The sequence below is a fragment of the Lissotriton vulgaris genome, chromosome 2_1 (genome assembly GCF_964263255.1).
Source record: "Lissotriton vulgaris chromosome 2_1, aLisVul1.2, whole genome shotgun sequence".
NCBI classification, from domain to species: Eukaryota; Metazoa; Chordata; class Amphibia; order Caudata; family Salamandridae; genus Lissotriton; species Lissotriton vulgaris.
In genome coordinates this window covers 1,850,078,874-1,850,095,826 of record NC_141687.1, presented here as the reverse complement: position 1 = coordinate 1,850,095,826, position 16,953 = coordinate 1,850,078,874, and the positions used below count along the sequence as shown (strand labels likewise).

Below are 16,953 nucleotides of genomic sequence, written 5' to 3'. Positions count from 1 at the left end.
TCCGTCTCTTGTGTGTGTGCATCTGTGTCTGGAAGTTTGTATATGCTTGGGTGCGGGAGACTTTCCTATTAGTGTGTCTTAGCCTTACTCCATCTCTTGTGTGTGTACATGTGTGTCTGGAAGTTTGTATATGCTAGGGTGCGGGAGACTTTCCTATTAGTGTGTGTTAGCCTAACTCCATTTCGCGTGTGTGTGCATGTGTGTCTGGAAGTTTGTATATGCTTGGGTGTGGGAGACTTTCCTATTAGTGCGTGTCAGCCTTACTCCATTTCTCGTGTGTGTGCCTGTGTGTCTGGAAGTTTGTATATGCTTGGGTGTGGGAGACTTTCCTATTAGTGTGTGTCAGCCTTACTCCATTTCTCATGTGTGTGCATGCGTGTCTGGAAGTTTATATATGCTAGGGTGCGGGAGACTTTCCTATTAGTGTGTGTTAGCCTTACCTCATCTCTCGTGTGTGTGTGTGTGCGGTTGGAGGGCGGAGAGAGAGATGGGTACTGCTGACATCGGAATCAGGCTTTTGACTCTGAGTTCAGTATCTCCATGACCTCTGTTCTCTGCCTGTGACTGGCTGTCGTGTTTAGCGTATTATTCTCATTGTCTAGCTGTCTGTGAGCAGCTGGTTTTTAGGTTTCGCCTGCCGAAGGCTGCGCTCTGTGCAGCTTTTCGGCGCAGGCGAAATCTATTGTTTACAATATGGGCTTCAAGAACGTCCCCCTGCTCCCATTGGCTAGCTCTATAAATGGAGGCTAGCCATTGGGAGCCGGATCTGTCTGTCAAGGCCGGACCAGATTCGGGGGCGTTCCCGCGATTTTTTCGCTCTCCACCTCTGCGATGTCGTCATCGCGGCGGTGGGCGGAGTTTTTCTTTTTCTGGGTTTGTTTTTGTCATTCCATGCCGACCACGGCCGCCGGAGGAAGCCCAGGTGAGTGCTTGTTGGTGTGGTAAATCTATCGATACGACCCGCCCCAAAGCCCTTAGAAACGGGTGGATTGCGGACACCTAACATGGCCGTTGGGCTAAAACAGTAGATAGCGCCAAACGCGCATGCGGGTTACGAAGTAAACACTCCACGACATTATGACAACCGAGCCGCGTCCTTCCTCTACGTATGTTACAGTTATCCGACTTGTTGAAAACGAAACCAAAAATTATGTCCGAAGCAAAAAAGCAAAACGTATCTATAAGCCTCTGTCTCTTTTCTTTTCTTCGCCGTGGCCCGGATGCTGAGTGCACCGGTTTGATCCGGTTCCTCACGCATGTGCAAGGACAATAAACAGGAAGAGCAGGGAGGCGGCGCAGAGTATGCAACGGGGAGCGAAAGGGGACTCAATTATAGAGGACGACGCAGCACCGAGCTGTCACCCAAATCAGATCTGTCTGTCAAACAGAGCCCCTCTCAGTACCTGTCACCGTAACCGGGGCCTGCACTGCACACAAAGGAAGCAAGTCTCCGGGGACAGCCAGCGCCGCCACCTCCTTTCGGCTAAGCGGGGACGAGGTGCACGCTGTGTCCCTGCCTGGGGCCCCTACGACGCTTTGTATTCCCTCTCCCAATTCCCGTCGCCTCTCTCACCATGGTGCAGAAGGAGAAGCCGCAGTCTGGAGGCGAGGAAGCAGAGCTACCAGCCAGCCCGTGTACTGCTGCCCCGCCGGCCATGGTTCATCCCCCGGAGACTGTCGGGGAGGAGACCGAGGCAGAGACTGCAGGCTCCCGCAAGTTCCTGTGCGGCGTAGTCGAAGGTGAGCAGATGTACGGGGAGCAACCCCCGTGGTGGGTAGGATGGAAAAGAGTTGACTGTGATGACCCTTGCTGATATGTCCACCGTCTCAAATGTTTATCTCTACTAAGCCATTGCCATTAAGCTTGTGCAACCACCGGGGTCCAAAGCTTTGTCTGTGCAAATTGTTTTTATTATTCAGATTTGTCGTTTTAGACCTTCGGTTACGTAAGCTTTAGAAGGGCTGATTACTCATTTGGACCTTTCAATACCCCGAGGACAAACGATTAGGTTGAAACCATGGTAAAGGAGTGGGAATTGGCGAAGCGCTGTATAAAGCATTGATATTTTGCAAGATATGCAGCATAGGGCCTGTCTTTAAATATAGTGATTATGATTAGCGCAGTCCAACCACCCTTCTTTACTTTCTTCTGCCACTACCTTTATTATTGCTTTCGGGCAATATTTGAGACCCAAACCCCCTTGTTTGGTCTTTACCGGGGACGTAAGATTGTGCTGCTGAATCGGCATGCTCTTTCGACTGCCACCCAAAGCCACGTAACTCTGCATTTTTTATGCACGCGTCACCACGGTGCCTCGTAGACTCTGTACTAAATTAAACGAGTGTATGGAAAAAAATAGCCCTCCGCTGGTATCGAGGTAGCTTAAATTCTAGCACGTTCTTTTGACATTTTATGAGATTGAGATGAAGTAACTTTTCCAATGTAAGTAACCTGCGTCTGATAAATAGATTAACTCAATTGCTAATATATATTAATATAATCTAGTGCAAATTGGAGTGCACATGAACTTCTATCTTCCAAAATACATAATGGTAAACTGTGAGCAAGAGTCGCAAAAAGTGAGTGGCGACTCCTGAATGCTGTATATCACCAAGTAGAGCCAGGTAGCTGTTTAAAAAGCTGTGAGTAACAAAACAAAGTTTAGTGCTTGGTGCACATGTATGGTTATGGATTTTGTATATTTGAAACACATCAGAAAACAATTTCGGGTGTTCTAATCCCAGAACTTTTTTGCCATGAGTTGTTTTAAAATCTTCCTTTGATCCGCTCCCACAAGAGCTCTTTAGACAAGAGTGTGCTTTTGAAGGCGGAGATAATACGCGGCACCACCTGCAGGGAGACATTTATCCCAGCACTATCAGCAGAAAACCGATCGCTGCTTTTCATTCGTCTAAGTTGTTTCTCAAGTTAACAGTTATTCCATTCGGTAGAGTGCGCCCCAAGCTCGGCCGTCCCTGTATCAGCCCTTCATCTCCGGAGGTTGCAGTTTATCAGAAGCAGCAGTATTTTGCTGTTATCAGCAAGATCTGCGCGGATACACGTAATCATCACAGTTTGTTCATACGGCGGCAGCAGGCAGCATGCTTCCAGAATTGTATATGGACACACGTGCAGTGATTTACAGGGCTTTGCGGTTTAGCCTATTCACATTTTTCATCTAGAAGTATTCATTGGTTGGTGTTTCTTCCAATATCTCCGGCATCCTTCACCTATTGAACTAGCCTTATAGTTTCTAAAGACAAGTGTTACAGAAGGACCTGAAGTGTGTTATTATGAGGTTATACAGAAAAAAGATCATTGCATCAAAAAAAGCACAGACAGTCATCTGTAAATAAAGGCCACAACAAAGACAAGCATAGGCGTTGTGGGTTAAAGCCGATGTGTGTCGTGAAAAAACTGTGAGAAACGACAAAGCTTCTGTTTACAATATATTATCCACCAGTTGGTGTCTGGGCACATAAAATGTCTGTCTGTGTGTGTGGCTCTGTCTGTGTGTAGCTTTGTCTGTGTGTGGCTCTGTGTGTGTGTTTGTGATCTGTGTGTGTGTGCGCAAATGCAATAGGTCTCGCATTTGTGAGAGATTAAGCTATTGGCATTGTAAATGACAATGACATTTATTTATCTGCTTTCAAAACCAACACATAAATACAAAATTTGTCATTTACAGTGCCAATAGCTCTAACTTTTACAAAGGCGAAACCGTTGCATTGTAAATGCTTGTTTAAAAGAGTTGCTCTGCACTAATTCCCGACATTTTATTAAATGTAGACTTTATTTGATGGCCCATTCTACTCTTAGTTGGTGATATTGTGCTTTTAAAAGCACTAGAATCTTCATCTAAAGCTTTTTTTTCTTTAGTTCCTTTTAATCCTTACCTCCTTCTATTTTTACTCTTCCTCTAAGATATTGCTCCTTTTAGGATCTTTCTCTTTTTTTAGAAGCAGGACTTGGATTGGATTCATTTACCCAGCAATGGATTAGTTAAAGGTACACTATCAGAGAACATTGATGAGACGAGGTTGAAATTACAAGCAGACACTCTAGTAAAGAACCAAGATTTGTCTCCCACCTAATTAGACAGCGTTGCTTTTGTCTCACATCTATATCAAGACCTCTTATTGTAGTGGGTTAAAAGTGAATTCTTCAGGAGATGACCAGATCCTGGAGAGAGTACAAGCAGACTTTCAAAGTGGGTTCTGGCGTCCAAAGAATAGGCACTGGCATTTTATTAATTATTAATTACATTAGGAAGGCCTTGAAAACCACTTTCAATGTTGTTTGCAAGATGACGATACAGAAGGTTTATTGAAGTCTTGGAATGGTCTGCTTTTGAAAAGAGTACAGTGATGTCTGATTTAGTAAATTGATTGTTCAATATTTCCCTTTAGGAAGAAGAACGGATAAACAAAGTTCACGTAGAGTCCAGACGTCCCAAAGACCGTAAGTGTGGCCTCTGTGATGGCAACTCTTGAAGTGTGCTGGTCGAGGACTTATGACGGCTCAAGAGACTCAACAGGGGCACTTGACCATTTTCTAGCAGCCCTACAAGGCTACTCCCCATGTCTGCTGCAGACCTCAGAGTTGTACACAAATTGTACCCATGTGCTTTTTAGGGGCACAACAGTGGAGCATGAAGCAGTGTATTGGAGTGCTGTTTCAGCAGATTCAGCAAACTCTCTTGCAAGATAATTTAAATCCGTACTGAATGCCAGGCTCATTGTCGCAGCCCCCTAAAGTCCAACTTTGTCATGGCTTTGGATGTTTGACCAAATGTAAGCACAAAATATATACCAGCGTCTAGAGATAAGAGAAAGAAAAGATGATTCTTAACAAGATTCAGAAATGTAATTCAACAAAATAACGTAGAGTTTACGTGTATGGATTCCCATCATTCACCAAGCCTGGTGATTAGCTTCATCATTTGGGTATCCTTTAGTATAGAATGACATTCCTGCTCTATAGATATCAGAGCTCTTGGATGTCAAAAAGGTATGGTTTGACCAAATGGCCAGATTATCCGACTGTGAGTCTTTCGACTGTGTACAGGGAGATCCTCCTCTCGGAGGGAAGCTAGGTAGGCCATTGCAAAGAGGGTGAATTCCTACTGTGCTGTTTATTGGAAGCTTCATCATTATTGTAGGCCTATGTGTGAAATGTAGACATACGCTCCAGAAATACGTTTTTCTTCTTATTGTTGTAGTTCTTTGTTAAGCCTAATATGAGATTAGATTTAATAGACAAGAAATTTAAAATAAGGAAATTAGATGACACAATTCACGCTGGTGGTAGGTACAGCCCATCGCTTACTTTCCTGCACCTCTACGCCCCAGAAGGATTGTATCTTCATCTGTAACTTGCATATGACTTTTTTTTGCAGCATTTGCACACCTGAAGAAGGGCTACCTCTTCATGTACAATCTGGTCCAGTTCCTAGGCTTTTCGTGGGTCTTTGTGAACATGACCGTCAGACTTTTCATTCTGGGGCAAGGCAAGTAATGGCAAAACGGTTTTCCTTGTTCACCTGTGGTGTAATTTGTAGTAATTTGCAGAACGTGGTTATGTTTCATGTTTCACTATACTAACTCACCACTAATCCTTTGTGGGTTACAGAGTAGCGTGCTACCTGCCAAAAAAAATGATTCAAAACCCCATCAGGGGTACCAAGCACTATATAAATGCAAACCTTTTTTCCCGTCTTCTATCCCTCCACTATCCTTCTCCATCCAAATAATTGACTAATAACTACCATTCAAATTACTTTCATATTTCACTATACTAATTCAACCCTAATCCTTTATAGGTTCCGGAGTAGCGTGCTACTCGCCAAAAAAGTGCTTTGATGCCTCGTCAGGGGTAGTAAGCGCAATATAAATGCAATTGCAATACACTACAATGTATATGTGTGTACATGCGCACACCTGGATGAGTGTGCAGAGCGAACTGTCTGAGTACTTAAGGTATGTGTCTGAATTAGTGAACAGAGGATAGTTGTAAGTCTCCGAATAAGTGTGTTGTTTATGGTTACTTAGTGTGGCCCTCTTCATTAGAGGGAACTGCAGTTTTACAGTACTTGTCAGCATAAATGCGAGGGTGGGTGGAATGCACCTAAGCAGTCCTCAGTGCCCATGGCACAATTAAACAGTGTTGGGTAAGTGGGCAAAGTAAAGTTAACGAGTGCGCTTCAGAGTGCAGTGACACTGTGTGGGGTGAGTGGAGGCTGTGCAGTAATGAAGTGTCATTATCTGGACAAGTGAGCTCTGCAGTTACATACAGTACTCGTTTGAGTGAGTGCATAGCTAGGTTGAGTGCTGCTATCCCTCTCTGAGTGACTGTGCATCTTGCAGTTATACAAAACGTGACTGTGGGTAAGTGGCAGAGCTCAGTTACTTTGCATGTCTCTGGGTGACTGAGTCAGATTTAGTGCAGTTACAAGGTGTCCCGGAGTGAATGGAGGCTGTGCAGTTATTCAGTGTGGTCATTTGGTTGAGGGAGCACAGTATTTATACAATTCGTATGTGCCTCAGGAAAGAACAATGCAGTACAATTTTGAGATGTTTGGGGTTAGTCCTCCGCCTTTAGCAATCCACTGTCTTGCCACAAGAGTTTCTGAGGTTACTGAGGGACTGAGAGAGATGACCAAATGGGCGCTTGCAGAAGAGAGGCGATTAAAAGAGGTCAGTTTTGATGATAAAACGTCTGATGAAACTGCGCAATGGGCAGAAATGACATAGGCCCTCAGTAGAGTGATGTGGTCTGTTGATAATAGTGTTGGTGAAGGATCCGAGTGCTTCTAACGAAAGAAGGGAGTTGTTGCTTTAGTCTACTTTCTGATAGTTTTCACGCGAAGTACAGGTTTGGGACAAGGATTTAAAGCCTAAAGAGAATTCTTAATTTGTGTTGTAAAATGCTTGTCTGTGGAATGGTGGGTCATAAAGTTTATATCTGTAATTAATGAATTCTATGTAAGAAATTGACAGAAAATGCTACATGTTTTTATTTTGATATTTCTCTCCTTATCTATACTGGGATTTCACTTGCACTTAACGTGGACGGTCTGTTCTTTCTGTTTGTTAATGGAATAAAATAAATATCGGGGAAAAAGGCAATAAATATCTGAGTGATTGATGTGCGGTTGTACCACGTGTTTCTATTGGTTAGTGTGCAGAGTGCATTTATACAGTGTGCTTCTCTGGGTGGGTGTGGGGTTGAGTACATTTATAGACTACAGCTGTATTTGGATGCTCATCCAGATATGCACACTGTATAACTGCACTCCACCACTCGCCCACAGATGTCCACTGTGCACTTTTGGGTGCGTGTGTGGAGTGCACTTATACAGTGTGTTTTTCTTGCGAGTGGATACGTGTACTAATGTTAATTTTATGGTCTCTTTCAATGTAGACTCCTTCTACGACACATTCCATACCATGGCTGACATGTTGTACTTCTGCCAAATGCTGGCTGTGCTCGAGATCATCAATCCTCTGCTGGGACTGGTTAAAACAGGTGTCATTCCAGCAGTTATTCAGGTAACAGAAAACATAACTTGGACTAACAGTGTGATGAGTTGGGGCATTGGGCTATTGGGCTGAGAATTTAAAGTGCTTTTGACATACAGATTGGTGTTTAGGATCTTCATCATAGGGATCCACCTTGTGGACAATGGAGAAAGTGCAAGGGACCAGGGGCGAATTGACAGACTTTGGGGGGTTGGGGGGGGGGGGGGGGTCTTAGTACATGTGGGCCAACATTGTGATTCATTTGAGTTCAAGGACAGACCGTGTGGGGAGCTGGAGGTCTTTGGACATCTGTAGGCACAACAGTGTGGGTGCATTGAGTGTACAGTGCTAGTACTACCTTGGAGCACATCATCCTCCGGTTTCACTGGTGCCAAAGCCTAAATGTTTAAACGTTATAGTAGTGTCTTATGAAAGTACTGTTTTCTAACATTCTTCATTTGAACACACACACACTACAGCTAGTTAATAACCCGTAGGATTGTCTAGTTTTGGACTCCGGCATTGCTACAGCTCACAGTGACTTCTATATGTACGTTTCTAGTAGCAGTAGTAGTAATACTTTATTGTACAGATTTAAACAGTCAATAGCAATATATGTGGCAGCAGCAAATTTACAATAAGTGAAAATAGTTATAAGTTAAAATGAGCCTAGATAAAATCAAGTTTAGATAATCTTTTATAACCAATAAACAATTGCATTTAAAATTAAACCATAAGTTGACAGGGTGTGCTCAGACGTGAGTCCCTTGCTCACTTTGCAACTGGATTTAAGCAAGCTGGGCTGAAGACGGCTGAAATGCCAGAAATCGGTCCTCGGAAGCTTGTTTCCGGTCCAGGGAAGGACGGCTTGGCAGTTCGGGCTGGACTGTTCCCATGAGGCACAGGGTCAGACTAATTTGCATATAGCCATGTCTGAACTGGGGTGGCTGAGTGGGTTAAAGAACGGTGATGGATTAAACCCAGATCTGTTGACTGGGTGTGAGTGTTTGATTGGTTCAGATGCTCTGTCCATCACCACCCCCTTTTGTACCGATTCAATCAAATAGGCCATAAAACCCTTAGAGGACCCTTTAAAACAGTAGGATGTTGGTGTGTTATAGTTTTCATATTTGCAGCTCTGAAAGATGGCCGTAGATATTTCTTTCGGAGCTTTAAAAGTTTGGAACATACACATATAGTATGCTCGAGTCTCATCTTGTTAAACAGACAGCACAGACTATGTTCTTTTGCTGTATTCCTCCATGTGCCCTCAGATTACAAGACCAGAATAAAAATCCAAATATCTCAGGTATTCTTTCGTGGTGCTTGCTTCTAGGTCGGATTCAGATTTAGTTGTCTCTAGTTTAGGAATTTTGAATTCATTATGCATATTTGTATGTGGATGATAACATAAAGTCAATAAGGTAAGAAATCTCTTTAATTTTACTTTGTATTAGTTCCTTGCAGTTTGTCTTGTTCATTTGAAACAGCATTTCAAGTAGCGATAGCTCATTTTGGGTGATAATTGAATATAGTTTCCTTCCAATTTAGTCAGGCAGATTGGAATTACTGAAAATGATATCTAGCAGAATGATTTTTTTAGGACTTCTGTCTGTTCCACAATTTGAGTTGAAGTTCACAAGTACCTTATTGCTTTGAGAGTGTAGCGATTTTAAGGCAGGCAAATTCTAACCTAATATGACTGGGGAGTTGATGATTGTAAATGAAATAATTGACAGATGTTTTTGATAAAGATTGAATCAAGACTTTGAATAGTTCTGTGACTCACCGTTGGAGAACCATAAAGAAGAACAGAAGACAATTTGAGTTTAGCAGCTGTAATGGTTGGACCAAGGGCTCTTCATACATTTTCAAGAGTTCCTTCAAGGCAGTTGAAATCCCACAGCAATTACTGTTACGTCTGATATCACAAACACACCAGTGTACTTGTAGGTCTGCAGTCCAGGAGCCTCACTAGTCACTTAGTTGCAGTATTTCATGTCCACATGTAGTCTGCGTGGCTCGATGAGCTAGAAAAGGAGTAGAGACTTTACCTTCTAACTTGCAGGTTTATCTATCTCATGATAAATGTAATTTGTATATTGCACCTGAACCTCAAATGTGGTTTTGCGTCACTTTTTCCTGGTCCAGTTTGGTGCAGTCTGGAGTATGCATATTTTGTCCGAATAGATGCAGACGGAAAAAAACAGATGTCCATGTTCATAGTGATTAAATCTAGATAGTCTAGCATATTTGTCATAATCCTGTGTGTGTGTGTGTGTGTGTGTGTGTGTGTGTGTGTGTGTGTGTGTGTGTGTATTGTTTTCTGTTCAAGTCTGTGGGAATTAGTGTGTCCTTCACAACTTATTTTCACTTAATGGATATTAGGCCCTCTTCAGCTGCCATTGTGTGTGCTGTACAGACAGGTGTCTCTGTATCTCGGACTATTTGGATTATTTTATCTGTAATGTAAGAGGCATTGATGTATCTGGGAAAACTGTTACACTGCAGTGGCAAATGTCTCAGTCATTGCTAATGTCATTATGCACAGTAAAGAGACACCTTCATATAAGTGCTTGTTTCCTCAGTATTTTAGTGCTAGGATACTAAGATACTATGGCGTCAATGGGAACTGTGGCTCCAGCTGCGATTCTGAGTTGCTTTCTTTCATATGATACTGTTATTATAGTCATCAGGTAATTCTTTTATATATTCTACCTTTGCTCTTTCACCAGTAACTGTAGCTTCACTATCATCTTTTCCCACAAAGCTTCCTTCTAGCTAGAGGCAGTATGAAGTAGTCTTATTATAGTCTTTGGCTAATTCTTTTATATATTCTACCTTTGATCTTTCAACAGTAACTGTAGCTTCATTATCAACTTTTCCCACAAAGCTTCCTACCGATTGAATTTCCAAAGTGCAGCACGCAAATGGGGGCTGCGGGGGAGTCCAAAATGGTGTTTAGAGACCAGCAGTGAAAGAGTAACTTGCGCTGAAATGAGCACATTGTCTTGTAGGCAGCACGCTATGTACTTTTGTTTGGTGCGGATCATTAAATGTAGGTGGAGGAACATCTAATCGGATTATACCAGCTAGGACTCCTAAATTCTTTATGAGTGTAATTCATTGTTGTCTTGCCAAAAGGTATTTTACTACTTTATAACAAATAATATAGTAGAAAATAGATAAGAGCATTTCGACACAATATTCACTTGGCCTCCAACTAGCTTAGTTGAACAAAAAATGGTTCTGTCGGGTAAAACAGATCATTTGAAGGATGCTCATAGATGCAAATGAAAACAAAATCAGCTCTCTGATACATGCACGTGCGTATTTTAGGGAAATAAATGCTCAAACAACCAAAACAAAGTCATAAGTTCAAAGCATTGTATTATATAAATTATAACAGGGTTGCTTCCATATACATCCGAATTACTTCATTCAAGGATAGATTTTCAATACATGGTAAGACCGTCATACAAGTGTGCAAATTTGTGACTTTCTCGTGAAAAAAGTGCTCAATAAATGTGATAATATATACAGTGTGGGGAAATAAATCTATATACATATATACAAGGTCGGTTTTAGATGGCCAGAAGTTAATTTCAACCATGGAATCCTATGATTTCTGTGGCGATCCTGGTGATTCTGAACCTATAGATGCGTCGACGTTTCGACCCTTAAGCGCCCCTGTGGGTGGTCGCGCCGGGTCTTTCTCAAGACCAGAAGGAGGGGGTAGTCTGAAAGGTGGAGACCGTGTATCAGAGAGACTGACAGTTTCAAAGCATTTTCATATTCCCCTTAAAAAGAAGCTGGACTCTGCGGGTGCATCTGCCCCTATGGAGCCTGCATCTCCACAAGGTCTGGAGCTCTCACCCACTCACTCTAACGCTGGGGAGGGTGACGGGGACGAGGAGGAGGAGTACAATTATCCAGCGTACTCGGATCCAGAGGATGTCACTGAGCCATGGTCTGCTGGAGGCGACCCTGAGGACCCTCAGTCAGGACACGAGCCGCAGCTTTTTGCTGCAAAAACTTCCCCAACAGAGGACTCTGCAGCCTTCAACGCTCTAATTGAAAGAGCTGCGGCCAATCATGATGTCGACCTCCATGCGAACCCAGTGGATGTCGATTTTCTTTTTGACACTTTCTCAGTGGCTGAAAAGACTGTCAAGACATTGCCAATGCTCAAAGGAGTGCTAAAGCATGCGCCTGAGGTTTTCAAGGAGCCCACCCGGGCAAGAGTCATCAATCCTCGTATTGACAAAAAATACAAGGCAGCGCCCACTGATCCAACGTACATCAAGGGACAGTTGCCACTGGACTCTTTGGTTGTCTCCAACGCACGTAAGCGGGCAAACTCACAGACCACGGGTGATGCTCCTCCCCCAGACAAAGAATCGAAGGTCTTTGAAGTTTCAGGGAAACGTATTGCTGCGCAGGCAGCTAATATGTGGCGCATTTCAAACACGCAAGCGCTACTTGCACGCTACGATAGGGCACACTGACACCCTAGAAACCCTTCTACAGCACTTACCTGATCAGTACAAGGAGGGAGCTGAAATGTTAATTCAGGAGGGGAAGCTTATCACCAATGCTTCAATTAAGTGCGCACTGGACGTGGCTGATACCGCCTCCAGAGCTATAAACACTAGCGTGCTACTGCGTAGGCATGCATGGCTTAGAATATCAGGCTTTAAACCAGACATTCAGACTACCATCTTAAACCAAACAGTTAATCCAGACCACCTGTTTGGGCCAGAAGTGGATGCAACCCTTGAAAAAATGAAAAAAGACACTGACACTGCTAAATCTATGGGTGCCCTACAGTCCCAGCAGTTTCGGGGTGGTTCCTTTCGCCGCTCCAATAACAGAGGCACCTCAAGGGGTCAAGCGTCACAATCCACGCAATACTATAAAAGCAACACCCAATCCTCATACAGCAACAAGGGTAGAGGTGGTTACCGGGGCAACAACGTCAAAGGCAGAGGACGTGGTAATAACAGCTCCAGGTCCTCCACCGCCAGCAAACAGTGACGCCTTGTCACTGCCCCCGACCACACAACACCAGTCGGGGGGAGACTCCAGCAGTTCCTGCCCGCGTGGAAATCCATCACCACGGACAGGTGGGTCAAATCTCTTATCCAATACGGTTATTGTCTGGAACTCACTTCCACTCCACCAAACATACCTCCAAGAAACCGTCCTATGTCCGGCGAGCACTTGCACTTGTTGCAGCAGGAAGTCCAAGTCATGCTGCAAAAAGGGGCAATAGAGCTCGTTCCACTGCAAGAAAGGGGAACAGGGGTTTACTCTCTGTACTTTCTAATCCCCAAAAAGGACGGATCCCTCAGGCCCATCCTGGACCTCAGGCCCCTCAACTGGTACATTCTGTCAGAACATTTCCATATGCTCACGTTGCAGCAGGTTCTCCCGCTGCTTCGGCAAGGGGACTTCCTAGCTACTCTGGACCTCAAGGATGCATACTTTCACATTCCCCTGCATCCTTCACACAGGAAGTACCTAAGGTTCACCATTCAAGACCAGCACTACCAGTTCAGGGTTCTGCCTTTTGGGGTCACCACAGCGCCCAGGGTCTTTACGAAGTGCCTGGCCACCGTGGCGGCGCATCTAAGACGTCAAAACATCCACGTCTACCCCTATCTAGACGACTGGCTCATTCAGGCGCAGAGTGTCCCGCACCATTCATCTCCTGCACAATCTGGGATTCTCACTGAATTACCCAAAATCCCATCTCCAGCCCGCCCACATACGGCAGTATCTGGGCGCGACAATAAACACTCTGGCGGCCACTGCGCAGCCAAATTCAGTGAGAGTCGCCAGTATTCAGACGCTGATCCAGAGATTCAGACCTCAGCACTCGCTTCCAGCGAAAGTGTTCATGCAGTTGATAGGCATGATGGCCTCCTGCATCTCCATTGTCCCGCACGCGAGGTTACATATGCGTCCGCTTCAGGAGTGCCTAGCACGTCAGTGGACTCAGGCTCACGGGCAACTAACAGACCTAGTGTTGGTGAGCGGTCGGGCGTACAACTCTCTGCATTGGTGGAATCCACAAAACCTTTGCAAGGGCCGACCGTTCCAAGAGCCTGTGCCACAGATTATCCTGACGACGGACGCTTCTCTCCAGGGATGGGGAGCGCATGTACTCCACTACACAGTGCAGGGACTATGGACACTACAGCAAAGGAAGATGCACATCAATGTATTGGAACTGATGGCAATCTTCATGGCCTTAAAGGCATTCAAAGTACATCTGTGCAACAAGGTCGTGTTGATCCGGACGGACAACATGACGGCCATGTACTACATTCAGAAACAGGGGGGCACACACTCTCCGCAGCTGTCTCATCTGGCTCAGAGCATGTGGAAGTGGGCCATTCAAAGGAACATTTTCCTGATGGCAGAACATCTCCCAGGCAAAGACAATCAGATGGCGGACCTGCTCAGCAGGCACAGCCACCAAATGCACGAGTGGGAGATACATCCATCAGTACTCCAACCGTACTTCCAAAGGTGGGGTCATCCAGAGATAGACCTGTTCGCCACAAGGGAGAACGCAAAATGCCAAAGCTTCGCCGCCAGGTTCCCACACCCGCAATCGCAGGGCAATGCGATATGGATGAACCTGTCAGGCAGATTTGCGTACGCTTTTCCCCCAGCACCTCTGATACCGCTGGTGGCGCGCAAGCTCAGGCAGCACTCGATGACTCTCATCCTGGTTGCTCCAACGTGGGCTCGCCAACCATGGTACACCACGTTTCTGGAACTTTCCGTGGTACCGCATCAAAGGCTTCATCTCACACCCAGCCTTCTGACGCAGAGCCATGGCGACATTCAGCACCCAGATCCGCAACAGCTCAACCTGGCGATCTGGCTCCTGAAGTCCTAGAGTTTGGCTACCTCAATCTTCCCCCGGATTGCATGGACATCATTTGGGAGGCAAGAAAGCCCACTACTAGAGCATGTTATGCGGCTAAATGGAAGCGGTTTGTCATTTATTGTGCGAACCACGACATTAACCCGCTGGATGCTTCCATTCAGAACATCATCTGTTACCTGTTCCATCTGTACCAATGCAATTTGGCGTATACTTCCATCCGCATTCACCTGTCTGCGATGGCCGCATACCTCCAGAATAGACAACACCTTTCACTTTTCAAGGTGCCTGCTATCAAAGCATTTCTGGAAGGACTCAAAAGGGTCATTCCACCACGGACACCACCAGCTCCGGAATGGAACCTCAATGTGGTTCTTACAAGGCTGATGGGTCCTCCTTTTGAGCCACTACACTCTTGCGAGCTTCAGTTCCTGACTTGGAAAGTGGCTTTCTTAGTAGCAATTACATCGCTACGGAGGGTTAGTGAGTTGCAGGCCCTCACCATCCAAGAGCCCTTTTTCCAAGTCCATGCTAACAGGGTGGTGCTCCGCACTAACCCTAAATTTCTACCCAAGGTTGTGTCTCAATTCCACATAAACCAAACAATCGAGTTGCCGGTGTTTTTTCAAAATCCTGAGTCGCTGGCGGAGCGGATGCTCCACACCCTTGACGTTAAAAGGGCCCTAATGTATTACATTGACAGGACCAAAGATTTTAGAAAGACTAAGCAGCTTTTCGTTGCCTTTGCATCACACCACAAGGGTAACGCTATTTCCAAGGCTGGTATTGCTAGGTGGATCGTGAAATGTATTCAGATCTGTTACGCAAAGGCTAAACGCACTCTTACAATTCCACCAAGAGCCCACTCCACCAGAAAGTTGGGGGCCTCTATGGCCTTCCTTGGGAACATTCCCTTAGAGGATATATGTAGAGCAGCCACATGGTCTACCACACATACATTTACTAAACATTACTGTGTAGACGTGCACTCTAAACAGCAGGCAGCTGTAGGTCAGGCTGTCCTCAAGACACTTTTCCAAACTGCTGCAGCTGGCACGGGCGGCCGCCGATAATGGGGGGACTGCTATGTATTCTATGCACAGATATGAATTCAGCAGCCCACATGCCTCGAACTGCAAATGCTACCTACCAGTATGCATCTGTTCTTGGCATGTAGGGCTGCTGACATTCATATCGCCCGCCCTCCTCCCCGGCGCCTGTAGCAGCTGCAGTATTCATGTATATGCTCATAGCATGGTCATCACTCACATAGTTCACTCCATCTCGGCCACAATGGCTAAAAACAATCTGGGGATGGAGGCGATGCCCATGCGCACTGTAGTCCAGGGGAGGAGCCACCTATCTCGTGATACTTCGAAGACTCTTCCAGGACAACAATGTGCAATCATCCGGACCCAACACTAGGCGGCGATCTATGCACAGATATGAATGTCAGCAGCCCTACATGCCAAGAACAGATGCATACTGGTAAGTAGCATTTGCATTTCACCTCCTCACACGGATACATAATGGTTATAAAACATATATATATATATATATATATATATATATATATATATATATATATATATATATATATATATATATATATTGTATGTGTATATATATGTGTATATATATATATGTATATATGTATGTGTGTGTGTGTATATATATATATATATATATATATATATATATATATATATATATATATATATATATATAATTTGGATCAGGTAAATGGACTTACTTCTCACTGATACAAAGATTAAAGTCGTACACATTGACAACTCCATTTCAACTGCCTTACCCTTCAGGGGCGTGGTCATGTGCCATGCCCTTCATACCCAAATGATGTAGTGCAATTTTTAATCCGACATTTAGAGCACAGATCTCGTAACAGCTAAATTCAGGTAAATATAATCTGCAACTGTCCAAAAGTATTGTTTCTTTGCTTGCTACGCAACACAGGGTGTGACTAATTTGGGCCGTCTTACTTTCAAGACTGCAGTGATGTGGAATTTATATTGCTGGATACCTAGGATATATAGTTTTGAGTCAAGGACAAATCATTTTCATATTTATTTTGTTAAGTGGAAAAGTAGACCCCAACCCCTGCAGCACAAACCCTTTAACTGACAAATTACAGTACAATAGTATGGTAGTGGGAAAGATGATTTTCTTCCTCTAAGGCAACATTTCTGTCAGTATCCAAACATCATCTTGCCCTTTCCTGGGGCACTGAATTGTACATTTGGGCCCCACAACCTAGTCATGCCCTCAGTGGCGGCTGTTGCCACTAAAACTTAGTGGGGCAGCAGAGGGCATCATTAAAACAAATAAAGAACTTACCTGCGCTGCCGGAAGCCACCTCAGTGCTCCTCTGCTCTTGCCACATGGTGCTTTTTTGCTACCCTCCCCCCTCAATCCAGATGCTGTCTCATGCTAAACACAGCATTAGAGACGTGCCAGTAGTGGTCTGAGCGGGCTTAAATGCTGCTCAGTTAGGGAAAGGGAGCCTGTGCATC

At 44.6% G+C, this 16,953-nt stretch overlaps 1 protein-coding gene across 1 annotated transcript in view; it reads left to right on the top strand.

Annotated features, from left to right (window-relative positions):
* HACD3 (3-hydroxyacyl-CoA dehydratase 3) overlaps positions 1–16,953 on the top strand; it is a 362,043-nt gene that overhangs the window by 246,470 nt on the left and 98,620 nt on the right. Inside the window, exons 5-7 of the mRNA XM_086958018.1 lie at positions 4,411–4,462; positions 5,400–5,510; positions 7,424–7,551. Coding sequence (XP_086814144.1) covers positions 4,411–4,462; positions 5,400–5,510; positions 7,424–7,551 — 291 coding nt within the window. The remainder of the gene's footprint in view (positions 1–4,410; positions 4,463–5,399; positions 5,511–7,423; positions 7,552–16,953) is intronic.